General features: G+C 38.3%; 1 protein-coding gene and 1 long non-coding RNA gene across 2 annotated transcripts; one reads left to right on the forward strand and one right to left on the reverse strand.

Annotated features, from left to right (window-relative positions):
* Positions 1-868: 868 nt before the first annotated feature.
* Positions 869-17,695, reverse strand: CDC7 (cell division cycle 7). The gene is made up of 12 exons (XM_048313539.1): positions 17,642-17,695; positions 16,036-16,186; positions 14,067-14,150; positions 12,005-12,140; positions 11,274-11,367; positions 11,029-11,171; positions 9,099-9,348; positions 8,456-8,551; positions 7,252-7,430; positions 5,997-6,079; positions 3,038-3,187; positions 869-2,049 (listed from the first exon to the last, which is right to left on the reverse strand). The coding sequence occupies exons 2-12, from the start codon at positions 16,127-16,129 to the stop codon at positions 1,673-1,675; spliced, it is 1,686 nt and encodes a 561-aa protein (XP_048169496.1). The 5' UTR covers positions 16,130-16,186; positions 17,642-17,695; the 3' UTR covers positions 869-1,672.
* On the forward strand, positions 9,621-20,286 carry LOC125330435. The gene is made up of 5 exons (XR_007205526.1): positions 9,621-9,817; positions 11,729-11,845; positions 13,625-13,735; positions 16,029-16,207; positions 20,220-20,286. It is a non-coding gene; the product is annotated as an uncharacterized LOC125330435 (long non-coding RNA).
* Positions 20,287-22,466: the final 2,180 nt, after the last annotated feature.

Here is a 22,466-nt window from a genome sequence, read left to right on the forward strand (position 1 = left end):
CTGAAGTTGCTTAGAAAGCTCACAATAGATAGCTGACATATTTTCACTTGTTGTCAGCTGGTGCTCTCATAAGGCCATAGACAGCATGAGTGAACGTAGGAGGAAACAATACATCTGCAGACACTGGAAGACAGCATTGCTTGCCAAATTTGGCCACAGTTCCTTTAGATAAATAATTTCTCAGTGACATGCTGTGTTGAAATTATATAAACAGCAAAAATTACTAAGACCTGGGCCCCAGGGTCCTGTGGGATTCAAGATTTTCTGCAATCAATATTCTGACATCTGCAAATATTTTTCCCTAACAGCTGATGCCAGAAACAGAGCAACATTACAATCACTTCCTATGTATTCAAGATTTTGAAAATACTGAAGTCTTGTCTCTTCAGACCCAGTCCTGGTCAGGATCTTTGCACTGTCATAACCATCAGCTCATATGAGAAGGCTTTCAAAAGAGTTACCAAAGCAGCAATCTTACTCAGAATGGCCCAGAACCTCTTACAGCAACTCCATCAGCATTTCAAGAAATGTACATGGAAAAACACTGTATTGTGTTTAAGTCTCCAGAATTATCAAGGATTTTAGAGAAACTTCTCTTGAACATGATGTAGCTGACTTTGCACACTGAAGGTATGGGATTTTCCTCCTTAGGACCAGACAAGAGCCAGCTAACTCTGTGATAAGACTTCCTTGATAATTAAGATACTCCACTGTCACAGCCATACACACTAGAGCTATCTGAAAAGTGTCTTCTATCACTGAGGAATTTATGCAGGAAACCAATGTGCAAGATCTTCCCTGAACAGAAACATCCCACAGGAAAACCTTACCTGACTAACTTTTATAGAAGCATCTCTAGACAACCTTCTGAAGTTATAAAACCAAATCATTTATTGAACAGATATTTTTTAAGAAATCAGTTTCTACAAGAGAAATCAAACTTATGCCTGGCACCTGAGACGTTCTGAAGGCAGCAGCTGTGGAATATTGACAGTTACCGATGGCACTGAGGAAACATGGGCTATGCAAAATGAGTAACTGCATTTATTACTATTGCCTAAGTAGGAAAGGCCTGACAGGAACAAAAATATACTTTTAAAAGTTACGCTTTTCTTTTGATGATATAATCTCCAGCACCTGGCCTTTTCTCTAGCAACACTCCCAAAGTAATACTGTTCTCTGAAAATAGTCTGAACAAAATGAATACACTTTTTTCCATTTCAGTCCCCCATGTACCAAACAGGAACAAAGAGATATGCAACTACAGAAAAAAGTCTCTCAAACACTTTCTTATTTCAGTCTTACCTTAAGGCAAACTTCTAAATTTTAAGGGAATATCTCAAGAATTAAGCATAGAGCTTATGAAACTCTTTTTCCTTTGTTGTTTTTGATCAAAGTTAACTTTCTTAGAGAACAGGTATGCACAGCAATAACCTCTCAGAAGTGTCTTAGGATAAGACCATGTTAGTGATGTTTATGTAACTTTGCATCTGCAAGTATTTCTTAAACTGACATTTGCAGTCTAACTGTACAAGACAAAATTTCAGTAGTTCAGAGCACAGTATGATATTACTTCAGTGAGTGTAAATGTTGAGGGCAACAAGGTAAAACTACCTCAGTATTTAATTTCCACACAAAACAGATGAAAGGAATAACAGAGTAAGTTATCTTCTCAGAGTTTTATGTCTTTAAAAAAAGGATGCAGCAAAGCCTCTTTTGCAGTTATTCTTGTTGCAGGGTTTAAGTCTAGTAGCTTATCAAGTAGGTCATATGCTTCATCAGGAACCTGATCCCATCCTTTCATGTCAGTTGCCTTCACTTCCAAAGCACCATCACCTTCCTGAAAATTCTGTAAGTGTTGAATTTGCTTTCTGAGTGTCTCAGGAGCACAGGGTTTGTCTGCTGCAACTGGCAAAGCTGTGTTGTTTTCAGACCTGCTGGGCCCTTCCCCCTGAGATCTCTTACAGCTGCTATTTGTTCCTCTCAGCTTTTCACAGAGGGTTCGTAGATTTTGAGTTGGGACAACTTGGGTACACACAACTGATTTTCCTAGGGAAAAAAATTGTACAATAAGCCACATTTTATTATAATATCTATGCAACTGTAACTTCTAAGTTTCAGAGAAACTTCATGTCTCAAAGTATAACCAGCATGAAAGAAAAACGTCCCAAATCTATCAAAGAACCAAATTTACCCCCCCCATGCCACCACACCAGCCCTGCTGTTGCAGCAGCAGACCCTGAAAGTCAGAAGGGTCATCATCTCAGTTCTGCTCAGAACACAGAGCTTTGGGTTATGTGAAGTTACGTAGTGACAGGTTGTCAGCCACCCTGTACACCAACATTATGCATTTCACTGTCATTTTAAAATAATTGAAGACAATTAAATACCCTGATTTTTACACCTCTGGCTCGAGAATGAAAATTGATGCTGGCAGTTACACATCCAGGTAGCAAGTGCTGCAGCATTTGGCCTGCAAGCAATTAGCAGAATGGTTATTTGGATTTTTTGTGGTTTGTGGTGATTGTACCTTTTTTAAACAGGCCAGCTGTTGGGTTTTGGGTTTTTAGCATGTTTGTTTGTTTGTTTTACTAGGCCTTTTGGGGGGAGGGGCAGAGGGAAAAGCAAGGTTTACATCATCTAAATATTAAGTCATATTGACTTAAGCCTCCAGGCCAAGTTTTGTAGGAATAGAAGCACTGTCTCAAGAATTCTAACCAAATGCCAATAGGAAACATTTAGTTGGCATACTTCACCTCAAGTAGCCCTAACTTAGTGAAAGGAAGTAGACAGGTTGGGAAAACTATGACATAAAGTACCCCATACTCTGTAAAAGATAGAAAAACACAAAACTGTCTTAAAAGTCTGTCAATGTAGAATAATACTTATAGTTTTTACATGCAAAAAGTGTGATTTGCTTCCAAAATTACTCTCAAACCTAAAAATATATTTATACACACACACAAAAAATCATTGATTGTAAATCACAGCATTAAATAACATTTTCCCCTTTTCCCCATAATTAAGGTTTGCATACCAAAAGTTCTAGCAGCCTGAATGGTTTCTCTGGATCCACGAAGTGTCATGATTTGTGCCAAAGCAGTTAAATCATCACTTGCTTTGAAAAATGGATATCGTCCACTGAGTAGAGAAAGGAATATGATTCCTGCAGACCACATGTCTATTGCTGCAAAGGAAAGCAAATTTATTAATAACTAAACCCATGATTTCATCACAAACAAAATCTCAACTTTCTTTAAAAAGAAATTACGATCTGAAAAGTTTCTATCAGCAAAAGTTATGTTCTGAAGTACTTCTTGACTTTGGTCACATAGCTATACTTCAGACAAAAGTGGAAATTGCTATAATTGGATTGAAGAATAATTTCCTACTTTGATGCAGAGGGATGGTTTTTCATATGAGTAATTTCATTAACTTGCTTAACTAAAAATGGACCAAAACAATGTTGGAAGTTGTTTTACCCAGGGAGATGAGAGGGGCCAAATGAAATGGCCCCCTGATTTTGATACATATTTAACTTTACTTCACATGAAGAAAACCTTAGCTAAGGGTCATAAATAAAAAACAATTCACAAATGTTTGTGAAACAATTTTTTGGGGACTGAGGCTGCCACAGGTGGGCAGTACTAAGAATTTTATCTTATTATGAACTTTTCCTCTCTAATATGAACTCACTTGACAAGATAGGCAGTTTAAAAACCGTAATAGTTCAAAGCTTTTCATCACTTTCATTGTGTTATGAAGAGTACAGAGAGTACTCTGGGGATAGAGGCCAAAGCCTAATGGAAACTTTAGTACTGGAAGTTACGAGAATACCTGTCTGCCGTAACTTTTTTGGCTCACTAAGGTGCACATTTTGAGAGATGGCAAGGAAAGTGAAGGAGAGAGTTTGAAGGATCTCAAACTCTGAAGAAAAAATTAAGTGGGGAAATAAAGGCATATTCAGCCTAGTCCTATTCAACAAAGTAAGTGGCAAAATAGGCAATAATTAATTTGGACATTTTAATTAGAAACAGTCTTAGCACAGAACTTTGATTTGAAAAAAAATATTAGGTTGACTTTAGTTGCAAAACCAGATTTTAGTCTTTTATTAAAAAATAAAAATCCAAGTTAATCATTTGGCACAATTTACAGTGGAAAAGTTTTCTACCTTCTGCATAGTTCCTGTAAAAAAGTTTTTAATATCATCTTTTCAACAGTGATACAGTAATATTTTCTGTTTGAGGGGCTGTGCACCCCCCTGAGGATGTGGTTGGGCAAGCTGAAGTAATCAAGGCCAAGATCTTTGAAAAGGTTTAATTATGTAACTTGCTGAAATTAAAAAGCATTATAGATCTGAATGGGCAGTAAATCTTGGCCCCACAATTGTAGTAGAGCTGTGATCATCAGCAGAGTGCAAGATGACATCAGAATCATGATTCCTCCCTATGCTTTTGTCTAGTGTTATCCAGCTAGTGAGGAAAGGGGAACAGAGGGACAAACCAAGGGAAAGTGTAACTGGACCTTTGTAGCATCAACTTGGGAGTTTAGGTTGTACTCCCAGCACTGTGAACCTAGGTCAGATGTGCTACAGTAGCTCTGGGTAGAGTGAGCTGGATTCAGCCAGTAACTTGGTCTCAGCACAGAGGCCAAAACTAGGAGTAAGATTGGCAGGAATATGAAAGTGGACAATAATATTTGCTAGTTCAAATAAAACATGATATCATAAATACTAGTATTAGTCTACCCAGTTCTAATTAAGGCCTTTGTTGACATACTGCAGGAGTTCAGCACCACTGACTCAGTCCAGGGATGTCTGTGCCACACCCAAGGGTGTCCAGATTTACCCCTACTCTTTGTAATCCTGCTATTCATTACCCCAGAGAACAGAAAACCATCTGAAAGCATGTTTAACACCAGCATGTGTCCAAGATTTCCTAGGTATGTCTTCTTTCTGCCCAATTCTGTCTAGATGGATTCAGAGATTGTTGAAACTTGTCCTAGATTTCTGGATGTCTGCTAGCACATAAAGCAGGCTGTTACAGCACAGGCACAAGAACTCCAAACAAGCTGCCATACCTTTGAAAACCCAGTCATACCCACAGGACAGATGTTGTTTCAAATAACAGTAAGCTATCTAGGCATAAGCTGATCAAATATATTGTTAATTCTATTTTGAGTTAACTACTGAAAATTGACAACTTTCTCAAAAGATATTCAGAAAAAAAATGGCTAAAACATTTTATCTTAAATTCAGTTTTTGAGGACATTTGTATTTTCTCCTGGTCATACACCAAATGTTTAATGGATAACTTTGCTTCTATTGGTTCTCCATGCTGCAGGTAGGCACAACCTCTCCCATCTTGCTTGCACCAGCTAACACATTAACTGTCCCTCTGCCCTGATATTTACCCAAACCACTGAACCTTATTAACTAAATTTTAACAGAGGGAAATTAAAATTTTAGTTTAAAAAAAATTACATTTACACACCAGCTATTTACAGCACTAGCAAAAAGAAAAAAAAACTGATAAAAATCATTAAACAATGCTTTCTAGAGCACATTTGCAATCACACCATTAAGTGTACCTGTTACAGCAGCATATGTTACAATCTGCCTGGAAAAGGCTAAACAATGTCCTCTCTCCCCAAGATTTATTCAAGATTTTTCTTGAATAAATAAGCCAAGAAACTTCATAAAATTTTTTATTTTCTTTTAAAATATATTGTATTCAACTCCTGCGCATGGCACTACCTCTCCAATGAATAAAGACACATTCAAGTTCCAAACACAGGAAAAATATTCCTGAACTGTTCTTCCTCTGAATAATAAACTTTTAATTAAAATCAGAAAATACTTAAAAAGCATTAGAAGGGATGAAAAATGAATTTCACAAGTTAAAAAATCCTCCCATAAAAAAGACAACAAAATATGCATAAATGAGAAGGATGAACAGGTGAAAAAAAGGCATTTGTTTCAGTCTGTTGGGCAGTACCTGTGGTCTGAGTGGGGCACTTTGTTAATACTTCTGGTGCTCGGAATCCAGGTGTTCCTGCTCTGGGAGCCACTTGTTGACGCCTTGTAATAAGAGACAAATAAATTTGGAATATAAAAGTTGATAAGAAAGTTCTAAATCTAGTAATGCTTAATATTATTTTTAGAATATGCTTGTGTAAGACGTGTAAACAGCCTAACCCTGCTTTATTCAAATTTTACAGAAGTTTGAACATCTTATCTAGCATGAATTTGTAAGACACACACATAACAATCTTATTATCTATTATATTATAATTATATTATCTAGCATAAGATAATACCAGAGAAATACTTATTGCATACTTAACTCACAATGGCCTTTTCTTAGTTTCATCTAAGAGAAGTGTCATTTTTGTTAAAAGCTTGTTTTCATGGGAAACTTTGAAGTTGAGGCTAATTAACCCAAGGCAAAAAGAATATGAGATTCTTGAATGTGGATGCTATGGTTTTGTGTTAGTCCAGAGCAAACTAAGGGCTGCTCTGAGTGTTGCCAGGAATTTAGTTTTTACTAGATTAACTAAGAGGTGTGAGGTTATAATTATTTTAAAAAACATGTAGATAAAAGGCAATAGTAGATCATAATCAAAACTAACTGCAGAGGGATGGAGTTTAATTGAGCTATGAGGCACTGGAACAGGTTGCCCAGAGAAGCTGTGGACGCCCATCCCTGGCAGTGTTCAAAGGCCAGGTTGGACAGGGCTTGGGGCAACCTGGTCTCTGGGAGTTGCCCCTGCCCATGGCAGGGGGTTTGGAACAAGATGGCCTTTAAGGTCCCTTCCAACCCAAACCATTCTGTGATTCTATTAGTTTTTTAGATTAACAAATACAAAACAATCATGCTTCCTTTTTATTCTACATTTCATGATTTCCAGAATCCCAACTGTTGGCATAATTAGATAACTACTAAATGACAGAATGATGTATTGTCTTTTCTAAGTGTTGTAATTAACACAAGTGATTTTCTACAACACATGTAGGTGAATAAGTAAACACAACAAGAAAATAATTAACAGTGAATCTTTCTAGATGCAGATAGCAGTGAACAAATCCATGAATTCCATGAACTATTCTTAAGAAGAGCATACTTAGTGTTTTAAAGGCTGCAGAGATCAAACGCTGTCTTTCATTTACTAAATCAGCAGTCTAGTAAATCTAAGTTTGAGTTTGCTTGACAGCAGAGCAGACAATTTTACAACACTATCAAAGCAAATTACCTTGAAAGGCAAACACTGCAAACTCTATCCGTTGCATAACAGTCACAGGGCACGTTTAAAGGGCAACCACTGGCAGCTTTCCTGGCTGCCCCATTGCTCACAGTTTTGGTAGAAATAATCTTCTTCTTTGTTACTAGCTTCCTAGATGAAACATCGATCATCTTTGATTGTTTTATGAGCTGTAATGTAGATATTGTAGAGAAAGTGACATATTTAAGAAGTTTCCCTTTACATACAGATAGGACAGTTCCTAAAATACTGACTTAACAAGTGCTCATGAACAAGAAGAATTTTAGGACAGACACAGCAAACCTCTTTAACAGTATCAAAACTACTATAAAACAGACACTGGAACTTTCTGGATATCTGATTTCTAGATATCCTGATTTCATCCGTTCCCCTTCAGAAGACATTTTCAGTGCTTACTAAAACCAATCTATATTAGATATTCTGAAGCTACAAGACAAGTACTTTTCAAGTTAGTATAGCGTTTCAAGATTTTTTTTTGGCTCAGTATGAAAAAAATGAAGAGAGTATGAAATCCCACAGCAACACACAAGCACTAACTCTAGTTCTACAATAAAATACCACAAACCAAACCCTCTAATTTAGTAGGTGTTTCCCCCTCATCATATTAAATACTAATTACAAAAAAAACCATTACAAGCTTTATCCTCAGCTTCAACTGCAAAATAATTTTTAAAAAAGTTTCACACAGTAAGTAGGGGGTGGTTGAGCACTGGAACAGGCTCCCCAGGAAAGTGGTCGCAGCCCTAAACCTGACAGAGGTCAAGAAGCATTTGGACAATGCTCTCAGGCACATGGGAGTGACTCTTGGGGTATCCTGTGCAGGGCCAGGAGCTGGACTCAACGATCCTCACGGGCCCCTTCCCACTCAGCTTATTTTGTGATTCTATGATTAGTTGCACAGATAGATACATAGGAAAAAAGATTAACTTAGCATCCAAACAAGATCAGCTAGGGAGACAGCTACAGAACTTGTTGTTTAAGAGTTTCAAATGGGACTGAAACAGAAATGAAAAATTCTTTGAGCCTTTCAGGAAAGACATATTTAATAATCTGCTCAAAAGCCTTTCACATTTCATAGCATTGTGGAGCAGTGTCCAGTCCTACAGAACAACCAGTTCTATAATGTTTCAAATATGCAGCAGACTGATCCTGCTGATGAGTCAATACTTCTTACTTTTGTGCCTGAGTTCTCCTGGTATGTAGAACTATAGACATTGAAATTCCTCTCTCCGAAGACAGAGCGCTGGACAGAATGGTGCACAGAGTCCTCCTACAATACCAGCAAAAAGGACAATAAGGATCCTGTTTAAGAGGCGTCTGGGTACTGACAGGTCAAAAAAAAGTGTGAAGTGACATAAAACAAGAACAGCTGTGTGTAAGTTATTTTCAGGCATCAGTTTACTGTGGATGAAGAAACATGGTCTAGACAGAACAGCAAACATGTTTACAAAACGAATCACACCTCTGAAGTGCCCCAAGACAATCTCAGTGTACCCTGTACTGCATTTGTTATGCAACTAGTAACTAAACACAGGTGAATGATTATTGGCTTGGGGAGGAGTTTCATCATCCCTATCTCCTATGAAAGGATTTAAGGCTGTCTAAATAGTAACCCACGCTGGGGTTTTATACAGCCTTCAGCACTGTATTAGATCTAACAGATAATGATGAAGCCAGTAGTTATGTAGACGTAGCTCCTTTGATATGAACACTATGATGCTGTGCAGGCTCAGCTTCTGTGCAAGTACTGCATCTCCCCCTGTTGGATGAAGGAACACATTAAACATACAACAGCATTAATGAAAGAGACTGAGAACCTTTTCTCCTCTTCCTTGTTTCATCTGTACTTTCAGAAGTGAGCTGGACCTTCTATCAGCTGCTTTTGAGGCTGACTGTTGAGCTATCTGTTTAGGTGCTGTGACACTGACAGAAACCCCATTTCCCAAGGCTACAATGGGATTATTTTGCAAGCAACTTCCCTGCTGGTCTTCAGAGTGGGCAGTTTTAAGAAGCTCAATTTTTGTATCAGGGGTTCCTTGTGCCAAGCCAAAATCTACCAAGGCATACCTGAAAAGACAAAAATTTAGAATCAGGAGTCACAAAGTATCTATTAATCATTCAATTTACTGTTCATTACTTATTTATCTTTCTTTCACATTTCATTCAATGTTGCTTATCTGTACTGTTGCCAGCATCACAGTCCTATTTTCTTCCTTCTCCTCCTACATTCCCATCTCACTTATCCCCTCAGTGTTTTTACCCTATACCACTGTTCACTGTTTCTTGTTCCAAAATCTCAAGTACATACTTTCTCCAAAGGTGTTAAAACATATTTTCAGCAACTCATTTTTGAAGTTCTTCTAATCCTACAGCTCTGAATCTTCAGCCAGCAGTCAGGTACCAGTGGCTTGACTCTTGCAGGGTTCCCATGGGCAGAGGACAAAGGTAGCAGTGAAGACAGACAAGACCAACAGTGCTTACAGTTGTGACAGGCTTCTGGCTAATATTACTGGAATTTTCTTTAGTCTTGTAACAGGTAAGACTATCTTAGCTCACACTTCAGATCTGTCTCTAAAAGAATTATTTTTTGCTACAACCAGTACAGAGACAATCCACCTGTCCCTGGGTCTCAAACTCAACTGCACGCCTCTAGACACAAAGTAGAGATTAAGGCTCAAACAAATGCTGGAAGAGCAAAATGGCAGTGTGTATTCATTTTGACAGATTAAAAAAAACAAACAAAACAGTATTTCTCAAACTTTTAAGCTTGTGGTTTGGCAAAATGCAATCAAATCACCCCTACAAACTGTCACTGCATAGAATCACAGAAACACTTAGGCTGGAAAAGACCTTTAAAATCAAGTCCAACTGTTAACCCTGCTCTGCCAAGTCCCTAAGTGCTAGGGACAAGTGCTAGATCTACAGGTCTTTTAAATTCCTCTAGGGATGGTGACTCAACCACTTCCCTGGGCAGCCCATTCCAATGCTTGATAACCCTTTCAGTGAAGAAATTTTTCTAATATCAAACCTAAACCTTCCCTGGTAAAACTTGAGGCCATTTCCTGTAATCTTATCACTTTTTACTTGGGGATGTGCATCCTGCTACAACCTTCTCTCAGTGCTTTGCTTTGGACACACTCGAGCACCTTAGTGTCTCAACTGTACAGAGAACAATGCTAACAAATACAGCTATAGGACTGCTAGCACTGCAGCATTCTATCCACTTCAGATCTTCACAAAGAAGCAGTACCTCACTTTTTACAGCTTTTAAATTTTGTAACTTGCAGGCAAAAAAACCAACCCTACTAAACATTAATTCAATGTAACGTGAAAACAGCTCAAAGCCAGCTATCTTATCTGTATCAGTTTCACCCTATTCACTATTAAAAATGTACAAGGATCATTCTGTGCCCCACAAGTTAACTTCCTTATTTAAAAAAAAAATTACTGATTTTATTCTTCTCATTCTTATTTGAAAATACAGTGCTTTTACTCAGTAGTAAAATCTTCACTTTATCAGGTACTTGTGACTCTATGAAGCAGGTATTACATTAAGTAAAAAAATTTCCTTCACTTCTTAAGTCCCCTAACACTGAAAGAAAAATTTTACAAATAAAAAGAATGTTTTTAGCTTTATTACTTAAGCACATGTTATGCAGCTGGAAGGAAAGAAGCTTAAAAGCCTAATTGACTCTGTTCTGCCCAGGCACACATGCCCAGATGAAATCATAGTATGGCCAGACTCACTTTTTTAGCTGCCTGTTGTAGAGGAAGTTGCTGGGCTTGACATCACGGTGAACAATACCGAAGTGATGAATGCGCCTCAACGCTTTAAACAGATTAAACATGTATTCCCTCACTTCTTCAAAGGAAAGGGAATTCAAAATGTCCTGAAAGATTATTTGGATACTGTAATTTATAGAATCATAGAATAATTATGCAACTACTTTTAATTAAATGTTTTTACTACACATCAAAAGTCTGAGACTCACCAAGAAGGATTCATGTTCCAGATAGGGCATAACAATAACAACATGATCATTTTTCCTAAAGCAGTATTTAACTCCCATAACATTATCTTGTCCCCTAGAAGAAAAGTAGTGTTACTGAACAAAGACCAGAAGGTGGACGTTTATTTTCCTTTATCTCTTAAAAACTTCAGTCAGGCTTTCTTTTATAATCTTAATTTATATTTTGATAGCAGTCTTATCAGCAATCCATAGTTGTGCTCTTGCTGCTCGCTGCTATGTTCCATTTGTTCTGCAGTTTGGAATGAGAACTCTACAGATTATCTGTGGGGCTGTGGTTTGTAGTTACCACGGTAATTAAATATAGGACCTAACTTTCATGATCCTACTGCTTTAGGAAGGTGCTATTCAGCACACTCTGCCAACATGTATTCATTCCTAAAATCACATTTTCTAACGAAGTGATTCTTTTTTCCAAGCATTTCAGAACTGGAACTTTGTTACCACAGAGATACATAATGGAATTTCTCAGATGGAAAATAGTGCCCCACCCCCTCCCCCCAACTGAGACTAGCAGCAAAGGGCATCCATTACAGGTAAGACACTCATTTTGTTATTTGCTCTCAATAAAAAGAATATATATGTGTGTGGTTAAAAATAAATCAAGAGAAATGCCAAAACTTAAATAAATATAGAACAGTGAGACAACATTCAGCAGTTTAGTCATGACAATCATAATTTTTTTGTTTATGTACCCTGCCACTGTGAGGCACTGAAGTTCAGCAGCTATTCGCAGGGGGTGGCTGGTTGGAATCAAGTGTTTCAGAGCCATTTTTTCTTCATATCCTGTTTGTAATTGTGCTGTGGCCAAGTAAACAGAACTAAAAGTACCTGTAAACAAAAGAGAAAAACACTGCCTTCAACATTTTTAATTAGGTCAATGCAGATTTTTACAGAAGTGATCTAACTGTTCACAATCCTGCAGTACACTTGATACTACATCAAAAGCAGATTCTAAAAGAAAAAAATCCAGTTCCTTTTTTCTCCTACTGAATTCAGTGATCTTGTATACAAGTTTTTTATGTCAGTAAAAATGCAAATATAACACTGTCTAACTTGCCTGGGACACAGTGCTCTTTGAATGTAGATTTCCTATCTTTGATTTGCTTTCTTGTTTAGGTAGCTTACTTTCATCTGACATCTAACTCCTTTCCCTACAATGTAAGAGGACTATATAATGCTAATCTGGAAAGCAGTGCCAGTGCTATTCAGAGCATTTCTGAAATTGCTACATTTTCCTTAATTCTGTACCTTATTTATTAAGTAAGGCTTCCCACATGATGTGTAACTATACTGTTTGTTTGCCCAGAGCATTTTACTACATCAAATGTGATACACTTGATTGAGGAAGGGAGTATTCAGACTGTATGATAAACTTACCCAGCCATTTAATTTTAAGGATATCCTAATATACCTCTTAGGAGGTTAATTTATCCTAATGATCTGAGATACCTGAACATGCAAGTTGAAGTGTTCTTCCATATGAATAATGGAATATATGAATAAAGAATAGAAATAACTTTTGATTACATTTTAAGTAAAGCGTTTGCATCATGCTGGTTCAACAGTCTGAGTGCACACATACATCAAAATGCCAGCAAAAACTAAGTACTTCATGCAATCATAAAAAAAATCCCAAACAACCTAGAGACAGACCCATACCTTCAACAGAATTATTACAGCAACAAGGGTTACCAAATTTGACTTAAGACATTATTTTTTGTGGTGAGAACTGCTAAAATGAAAGTGATTCCAGAGTGGAATCCTAAGCAGAAGCTTGTTTTCTCATAATGCTGTTGAACTGCAAATGGTATTTTTTTAAAAACATTGTTTGCTCCCAAGAGTAAAATCAGAGTACTATTCACATAACCAAAATTTTTTTAATTACACTATCTTTTTTATAATGGGCAGAACTCTATTTTTTTTTTTAATTTTTGAAATTTTATCTTCCTGTGGGGAATGGAGTTGGGAGTTTTTAGGTAGTTTGGGGTTTTTTTTTGAGATAAAACCTCCTAGCCATCTAACCTACTGCACAGAAGTTCCATCACAAAACAGATGCAAAACAATCCAGCTTAACATCAACATCTTTTGTTTTTAAAAGTGTGGAATGTTACAGAGCCTTTCAGAGATTAAATGGGTAAAGTTTCAAAAAGTGCTGAAATCCCAGACTCAGAAGTACCTGAATCTATTTATAGTCATGCCTGACACTAATTTAAGGTATTTGCAATAGTATCTATTGAAGGCAAGGTGTACACAAGCATTCTAAAATTTGATACTGTATGTCTTCAAAAATAAAAAGTTCTTTATTTTTTAAGTAAAGCAGGTCCAGCCTTTCAGATTCCTCATCCAACTCTGCCCAAGAGATTTTAGTGGAAACAAAGCTAACTTAAGGAACGCCAATTAAGCATGTCAAAACACAGCTACATGTAAGTAGATTTCTCTTGTAAAGGAGAAAAAGAGTGGAATTTTAAGACATTTATTTACTTGAATCTACCTCAAAAATTTTTAATTGTCAAACTTGGAATGCTGTTTTTTCTAAAAGGCTATAATATACCATATTTTCAAGAAAATATCTTGGAAATGGTCCTAATTAATACACCCACGTGCTCAGCAACATATTAGAATTCCTACAGAGACATTCAAAAAAATTCTTACATGGCTTACATTGCATATATTGGGATCTTAGATTTATACCTTTTTAAGTTAGACATGCCAAAAGAAATCTTAACTCTAAGCAAGGTAAAATGAAACATTTACCTTCTCCAATTTTTTCCTTAATTTTGAACACATTTACAAGCTGTGGCACTGCTTCATAAAGTTTTTCAACATCTTTTTTTATTCCTGTTATAGAAAAAATGGGGAAAACAAGTTATTGAATCAAGTAATAAAATTCCTATCTGATCTTTTTTGGAGATCACAAATTACGTGTCAGTTCATAGGCCTGTGGATTCACATAAACAGAGGGAAAAACAGCACAAAGATATCTTATCCCTGCTGACATTACCATGTGCATACTTGATATTGTTGTTCTTCATCGATGACACTCCCATACAAGCTACAGCATTTAAACAATTATTTTTTACTTATCTGACACAGCGGATTCTGAGAGGGCAAAAGCCTTCTGGTTAGTAGGACACCTACAGCTCATCACTAAATATTTACACGAGATTTGCAACAGCAATTTGACAGAAGACAAAACTATAATAGCTGTTTCTATTTCTGGCAAGCACAGGTGCAAATCCATCAGATGCAAATCAAAAATGCAGAAAAAGAATTATTGTTTACATATTTTTAAGATGGATAATGCAATCTTTCACACTGTTACTGACAATAGCTGGCACCAAAGCTTGCTCTGCATTTAGGTTGCTGCATTTCATGCTGCGATCACTAGATGGCACGACAAGGATGCTGTACTGTATAATTTCCAAAAAATCGTGTAGTTTTCCATTCAGTTTACAAATCCTTGTTGTTTAAGCATTTTTCTATACCTCATATAAGAATTCTCTTCGTTTGACGCTATCAATTATGTAGAGACTGTGACTAATTTCTGTGAAGTAGGTGTAAAGAATATTTGAGTATACAGAACTAAGCACAAACTGGTATTTGAAAAGTAAATCAAATGAAAGAATGTGTATACATTTTTCATCCTAAAAATAAATAATAAATTAAATTTAGTATAAACAGATAAAATTATAATGTATTGTATATGTAAAAATGGACTATTTTTCACCAGGGCAGTAAGTCATAAGCAAGAAGAATTTTTTTTCAAAATATCACAGGCTGGAAACAAAGTATTGTTTAGCACGCATCCCTAGCCTTCTATGCAGCTTACTTTAACAACAAAAACTGCCTGAAGAACCCTTTCTTCCTGATAAAAACCCAACAAATCAGCTAGTAACACAAGTTATAGTTAACTTTCAATTTTAATTTTTCTTTATTTCTAAATTTTATAAAAAATCAACATACTAAAAATGCTTCTGAGAACTGAAACCTGCTGCCTCACTTACTATGCATTTACTTTTCTTATTTTTGTCCTTTAAGTTGTTCTTTCTGCTTCTTCAAATTGTTTTAAGACATTCTGGGGAATATTTCAGGAACGAAAACAATTTCTGTTATAAAATAACACTAACAATTCAGTAAGTTACTACATAACATTTCTTTAATTGATAACACTCATATTGCCTACTTGCTCAGAACCTTATTATGAAATGTATCTATCATTGCTGTAAGTCTTACTGTTTTGTCACTAAAAAGAATTATGGATAAAAAGCTTTATCATTTGAAAGTGGTATTTCCAATTAGTTGGCACAATAATTTCAAGTATTTTCACAAATACCCATGTATTATATAGCAAATATAAGACATTCAAGAAAGCTTCATGAAATCTTCAGAAATTACAGGAAAGGTCAGACTTGTCTGGTCGGAGTTTTATTCTCAAGGGCTGGCTGTTTTTCATTCTGGTATCCTCTTACAATAACATTCTGTAATAAATAAATACTAGGTTTAACAAATTGTGACAAACTACTGTTGCTGAAGTTTTGTAACACACAAACAGCAGGAATAAACTTAAATCAAGAGCCATCTGAAATGTTTTCATTTCATTAATTCTTTATACAACAGGATCATATATAGACAGACTTATAATCGATACTGAAGTTTCCCTAAGTGATGAAGCAGCATGTCAGCAACAAAACATAATGTGAACAATCTCTATTTCAGCACATACCTGAAAGCTTGCTGTTCTGCTCAAGATTTCCGTGGAAGTCTTCAGCCTGCTGAGGGTGCTGTTCATCACAGGGAGACTTCAACACTGTCTCCATCACAAAACGAGTCTCAAGTAAAAAAAATCCAAGCCTTCGAAGGCCACTGCTGGACACCTGGGGAAGCAAGCATATCTGGTAAGACACTTCCCTGGCCCTGCAATCAGTTCCTAAGATGAGATTTAGGGAGCCTGAGGAGTTCTGTGCTACCTAAAGCAAAGTGTCACCCACCATCCCAGTGAAACAGTAAACCAGTAAAGCCACGAGGATAGAGGGGGGGGGGGAAGGAAGACTGCAGAATAAGCTTAAATACAACTGATTTTCATCTCTCATGTTTCCTCATTCACATTAAAGCATTGTCTTTTCCCTGAAGTTTTGCTTTGAAAGGCAAGGAACTGATGTACACAGAAATAGCTGCATTGCACATTGCAACAGCTGTAGAAAGCCAGAAAAACTGTAAGAAATTATAAGAGAAAAAAATACCTTCTCAATACAAGAGATCTCTCCCTCCTAGATAAATTCAACAAAAGGCATAATTATTTGTTGCCCTCCCACCACAACAAGAAAAATAGAACATACTTATTTTGAAATGCTTCTTCCCTAATCTTGGAAACACTACCTAAAACTGTAAACTAGTAAAATCCACTAATATTGTACAATCAAAAAAACCCCTGATAATCCCTTTTCAGGTGCAAAAGAGTGGCAGGGAGTCCCAGGGCAGAACAACCAGTGATAAGTGAGCCTGGAAGCACCAGCTCTTACAGTTAATCAAAACTGGTTCCATTCAAAAATCTTCCTTCCTTGTTACTTTGCCAAACCTTCAGAGTTCTGGATGAACTTTTCCACACGGGGGAAACATATTCTGAAACACTCCTGATGAAAGGATTCATCTGTTTCAGCTAGGGAGCTAGAAATACATTTTGCCCCTAAAGAATTTGAGCTACCTTTATTCTGTCATCCTCGTGTAACAACAGGGACGAAAGGCAGGAGCCGTCTCTTTTGAGCCCCGTTTTTTGCTAGAGCTTTGCTGGAGAGGAACTTGGAAACTACTAGAAGGCGATTAGAGAGAGTTCTAGTCTCTTACAGGTAGCCACTGCCTCTGCTAGTGTTGAGTAGGCAGATTAGCCTGTTCCAAACCTCACCTGCAGCACAAGGACTACAAGTTAACACACATTAATACAGAGTACCCGTCTGGCACAGGACGAGCAAGAGCCGTCACACATCCAACCCCAGTGCGCACTGGTGATGTCACCACTGCCACACAAAGCGGGAACACCCGGAGCTCGCCACCGGCTTTACAGGACAGCCCCCGCCAACGAGGCCCGGGGCCGAGCGCACGCCGCGGGCTTCCCCATCGGCCCCAGGGCTCACGGGAGGCCGCAGCTCCCCGCGTGCAGCCGTCCCTCAGCTCCGCTCCGGGCGGGCAGGGGAGCCGCCCGCGCGGGGATCGCGGGCACTGAGGGACGGAGGGTGCGCTGAGCGGGGCCCCCAGACGAGCGGAGCGGGTCGGGTGAGGGGAGGGGGAAGGCGGGGGGGGCCCAGGCGCGGGCGGGCGCGCGGACGGGCACTCACGCGGACACCGGCGCGCGCCGAGGTTTTGCTGCTGCCGCCTTTCGCCGCCCGCGCGCCGCCGCCAATCCCGGCCCTCGGCGGAAGCCGCGGCCCCGGCCAATGGCGGCGCCGGGTGGCGGAAGGCGCGCTGCCATTGGCCGGCCGGAGGGGCGGGGCCCGGCCGGAGCGGCGCGCGCGGGGTGGGGGCGGGGCCCCGCGGGGGCAGCGGCCTGTGCTGCCCCGGTGCCCGGCGCCGCTGGCGGGGCGCGGATGCCCGCGGTGTTTAAAGCCCCGAAAACAGTATTTGGTCCTTAGACTTTCTTTTCTACGTGTGGTTGTTGCGAAATAATCCAGTCCCCAAGTCCCCAGTAAGATCTTCGCTCTAAATTCAGTTAAATAGCCTAGAGGCCAAGGAATGGCTCCACCTACCCCATTATAACGGGGGAACAGCTTGGCTTGCGGCCTTGCCTTATTGCCTGATTACACAACAAAAGGGTCGCACAGAATACAAAATTAAATTTGCTTCTTGGTCTCGGCTGTAACTGCTGACCAGCAATGAGTAAGACTAGGAAATTCAGTGGAACTATTGGAACTATTTACTGTAATGTTTTGCTGATGTTCGAAGTAGTTGGATTTTATTGAAACCAATGCAGTTACATGATTGTAAATAAAAGAATTTAGCACTTCTTGTTTTTTACCTATTTTTGGTCAATATTTCTTCTTTTTTTAAGATAAAAGAATATTACTCTTGTTAAAGAGCAGCTCCCCTGCACTTGATAATGCATAGATATCTTGTTTGCTAGAATATGAACTAAAATACTCTTGTTTATTGCATCATTCAGGTAAGTGTAACCACAGCCCTTGGTACATAACAACCAAGCCTGGGGTTGCCAAAGTTTCCAAGGTGATGTTCTAGATTGGCTTTACCTTATAACAAGCTGTGCTTAGGTTAAGAAATCGTTAAAAGCAGAAGCAGGTTCCATCACTTTTGTTAAATTGTGCTTCCTATTACACGTTTTATAAGGAGGGTGCAGAAACGAGTTGCTGAGCTGCTTTGGTGGTTTTGCCAGGTTTGGTTTGATGTGTGGGTTTTTCTTTCTCAACAGTTGTTCTAATTTGCACTTTCTGTTTAGGGCTCTAATAAGTCAGTGCGGCAGCTTGAGTTTTAGTGAAGTTAAGTATGCTAGCTCAGTAATTTTAGTTAAGGGTGACTGTATTTAAAAGCAGATTATACCAAACATTAATTAAATGAGGTGTAATGACAAAATACTGTAGGCCAAATTCTGTTATTTCTTTTATCCATGTAATCTTACAGAAGTTCAAAGGGCACCATAAGCATTCATAAGTGCAGGTTTGTCCTAGTGCTAATGACAAGCAACATCATTCTAAATTAACCTCTCGGGACAATCTACCTACAGCCATTTCTGAATGCTGTTGAACCAGGAATTACGTTTTCCAGTTAATACTTGCAAAATAGCTGCTGGTTATTTACAGATTGCATATTTAGCTCTGCTGCCTCCTGGCCAGGTCAGGGTTTCAGCCAACTTCCTTGGCCTCCCTGCCTTGGAGTTGTCCTTATGTGGAATACCAAATCGCCACCATTTCTATGCAGCTCCCATTATTGGCACTTCTCTGTCAGTCATATCCACACTAACTTCCTCCTCATCACTTAAGTTACATTTCTACACAGCAAGAAATCTGTTTTCATTTTATCTTCTTAACCAAACTCTGTCTAGCTGTTGTTTCCTTCCCTGCAATGTCTAAATTTATCTTGGCTCCAACACCTAAAATTATTTTCATTTAGACCCAGGTCATTTATCTAGCTTGATCACTAGCTCCTCTCCATTTTCTTCTTTCTTATTGATCCAAATATGTTGTGGTCTCTCATGCCATCTTCCAGTGATTCTGGCTCTCCATCATGTCAAATTTTACTTTTTTTGTTGTTGTTGTTGTTCTCACAAGCATAACTGGCTTTGTAGTATAATCTAATGTTGTCTCTTAATTTATTGCCCTACTTTTTTTAGCCTGCCAGAAATGCCAGCCTTGATGCTTGCCTTCCTTTATGTCTTATGAAATACTTTTTACCTTTTTGGTTTTCCTCTGTTTAAGGAGGAAGTTAAGTTAAATTGGATATGATTCTTCTCATAGGAATATCTTCTCAAAAGTCACCTCTTAATCAATGTTTTTCTCCGTGTATTTTTTCATAGGAGACAGATTATATGTTTCATTTGCACTGTATTTCCTCAGTACTTGCTTAAGTACCTTTAGCTTATTTTTGCTCTGTTTTGAATGAATGTAGAAGAGGTAAAGGTACAGCTTCTGCTTTGCATCTGCACAGCTTCTGTGCCTTTCCTATAGCATGAGACACTCCTCCTTTGCTGTTGGCTTGGATAAGCAGAAATTCTTTCACTTGTGGGGCAGAGAAGGCTCCACCTTCTCATTCAACACTGAGCTTCTAGTTCCAACCATGAACCACAGTAGGAACTTCTCAGAAGGAAAAGAAGAAATTGCATCGACTAAATATGACAAACAAAGCAGCAAATCTAATACTCTGTGAGCCAAACTGCTGCACCGTCTTCTCTTGTGGCTTTATCTCTAGGTTGGATACGAAGGATGAGAAGCCAAATGACAAGCCAGGCCCATGCAGAATGTTCCCTACGGCTGACAAGCAATCGCCAAAGTCCACATCTGGGAGTTTGCCAAGAAAGGATCCAAACATTGCTGTGTGATTGCATCCACTGCTGCCAGAATCTGCAGCTGAATCAAACTTTTTGTATCTGCTGACAGGCCTAAAAGAATCTGTGCTGACACTAGAGCACATCTATTAACCTCTTCCTAGGTCAATTAAACTGGAAGTTTCCCTGTTTTGTACTGTCCTCCAGCCTTAGAAAAACAATAAGCAAGATCCAGGATGGTAATTGATTAATTGTATCCAGACAAACAGAGGCAGGAGATCCTTAACATCCCCTTGCTGCCAAGAACATCTGTTCATAAATTAGAAACTTAGAATTAGAAGTCAGAAACTACTTAGAAATGAGCAAATAAAAGCAGTTGTTGCCCTGTCAGTATTAGAAATATACATATACACACATAGACAAAATTCAATTTTAATGACAGTAGAGACTGTTAAATGTACTATTCGGTTTTCACTAGCCTAAATGGCACATGCTTTCCTACTTCTAATTAATTACTCTTTTTGTTAGTAATATGATTGTATGGCAAAACTTTGCTCTCTTTGGCACCAGATTGAGACAAATCTCTTCATGCTATTGTGCCCTTTAGGAATACTGTCAAATTCAATCATTCAGGACTCATGAGTCTTGCACTAACATGAAGAGATTGATTTGAAAACCATGGGACTAAAGTCCTTTTTTCTCTTTTTCATTTTCCATTTCCATTTCTTAACCAGGAAAACTGAGATTGCCAGCTTTGCTCTCACATGCAAATGATGCAGCCCTAGAATAATGCACTCAAATGTGGCAGTGACTGTCTCTGCCAGCATTTTCTGATCAGTATACCTGAAATATCAAGAATTATTGTGGTGTGAGAAAACATACCACAATAGCAGTCTCTACAGCCTATTTAAAGGCAGTTAAAAATATATGTAAAAATTACTTCAGGCAAAGATACAGAGGAGTTCTCAACCTTTTTATAAACTGGGTTTCATTCAAACAAAGTGTATTTTAATAAAATCTATCAATATATATCTAATAAGGAATGTAGGCTCTCCTACACAATGGAAAAGTTTAAAAAAGCTAAGCTGAGTAAGCTGATGAGTTTGCTGTAGCAGAAAGGGTTTGTGCAAACCTTGACTTATAGACAGAGCACAGCTGTTGGTGGTAACAATTTTTCCCTGTATGTGCAAAGTGCTAAGGGTGGTTGAGCCACGGTGTGCACGGTTCTGATGCTCACATTGCAAGGTGAATACTGAAAAAATGAGGTGAGTATAGAGAAGAGCTACAGAGTGATCAGGAATCAGAGAAAATGCTTTGAGAAATGAATAGAAGAACTAAAAACCTTAACTTACCCACTGAATAAAAAGATTGAAAGGTGAGTTAACTGTATACATATATGCACAGAAAAAATATTGAATATAAGGGTCACCAGAGTGACATACGAAGGAATAACATCTAGTAGATGGAATCAAGCAAAATTAAATGGTTTTCAGTACCTAGCTCAGTACTCACAATAAGTATGCCTTGGAACAGTTAAGGGCTGTCATTGATTACTTGGCTTTGGGTGTCTTCAGACTGAGACCCGATGCCTCCCTGGAAAACACAGGCTAGCCAAATACAGGCTGTGTTTTGAGTACAGCAGGCTTGGTTCAGGGTTAAGTACACTTGCCTGTAATTTACAGATCAGACTATATACTCCCATAGTCTCCTTTAGACTTTATAAATAAATTTCTATACTTTTTAAACTCTCCAAGACATCTATAAATAATTCATTTCCTCCTACCACCCCAAGTTAAGCTTTCCTTTCCATGTATGCCTCATCTGTATTTGACTTTTCTGTCCCACTTGCACAGCACTGTGGCTGGAAAAATATCACTGGCAGACTATGGAGGCACCCCTTCTTGTCTCAGATGCTGAGACTGCACAACATTTCTCAGAGAAGTTTCTTAAGTAGTGTCATGGCACTCACTTTTATTTGACCTCTAGGAGAATGTGCTTCATCCAGTTCAGCTCTCTCTATAGCTGGTCTGGGGTTGTGCTTCAGAGACTTTTTCCATCTTTCAAAGAAAATAGATAAAACCAAAGCTTTCCTCAGCAGCAACAGTCCATTTGAAGTCATTTAAGTGTTCTTTTAATTGCAGCAGCTTTTGTGATTGCTTACACCTCACAGC

Source organism: Corvus hawaiiensis, chromosome 9 (genome assembly GCF_020740725.1).
Source record: "Corvus hawaiiensis isolate bCorHaw1 chromosome 9, bCorHaw1.pri.cur, whole genome shotgun sequence".
Lineage (NCBI taxonomy): Eukaryota > Metazoa > Chordata > Aves > Passeriformes > Corvidae > Corvus > Corvus hawaiiensis.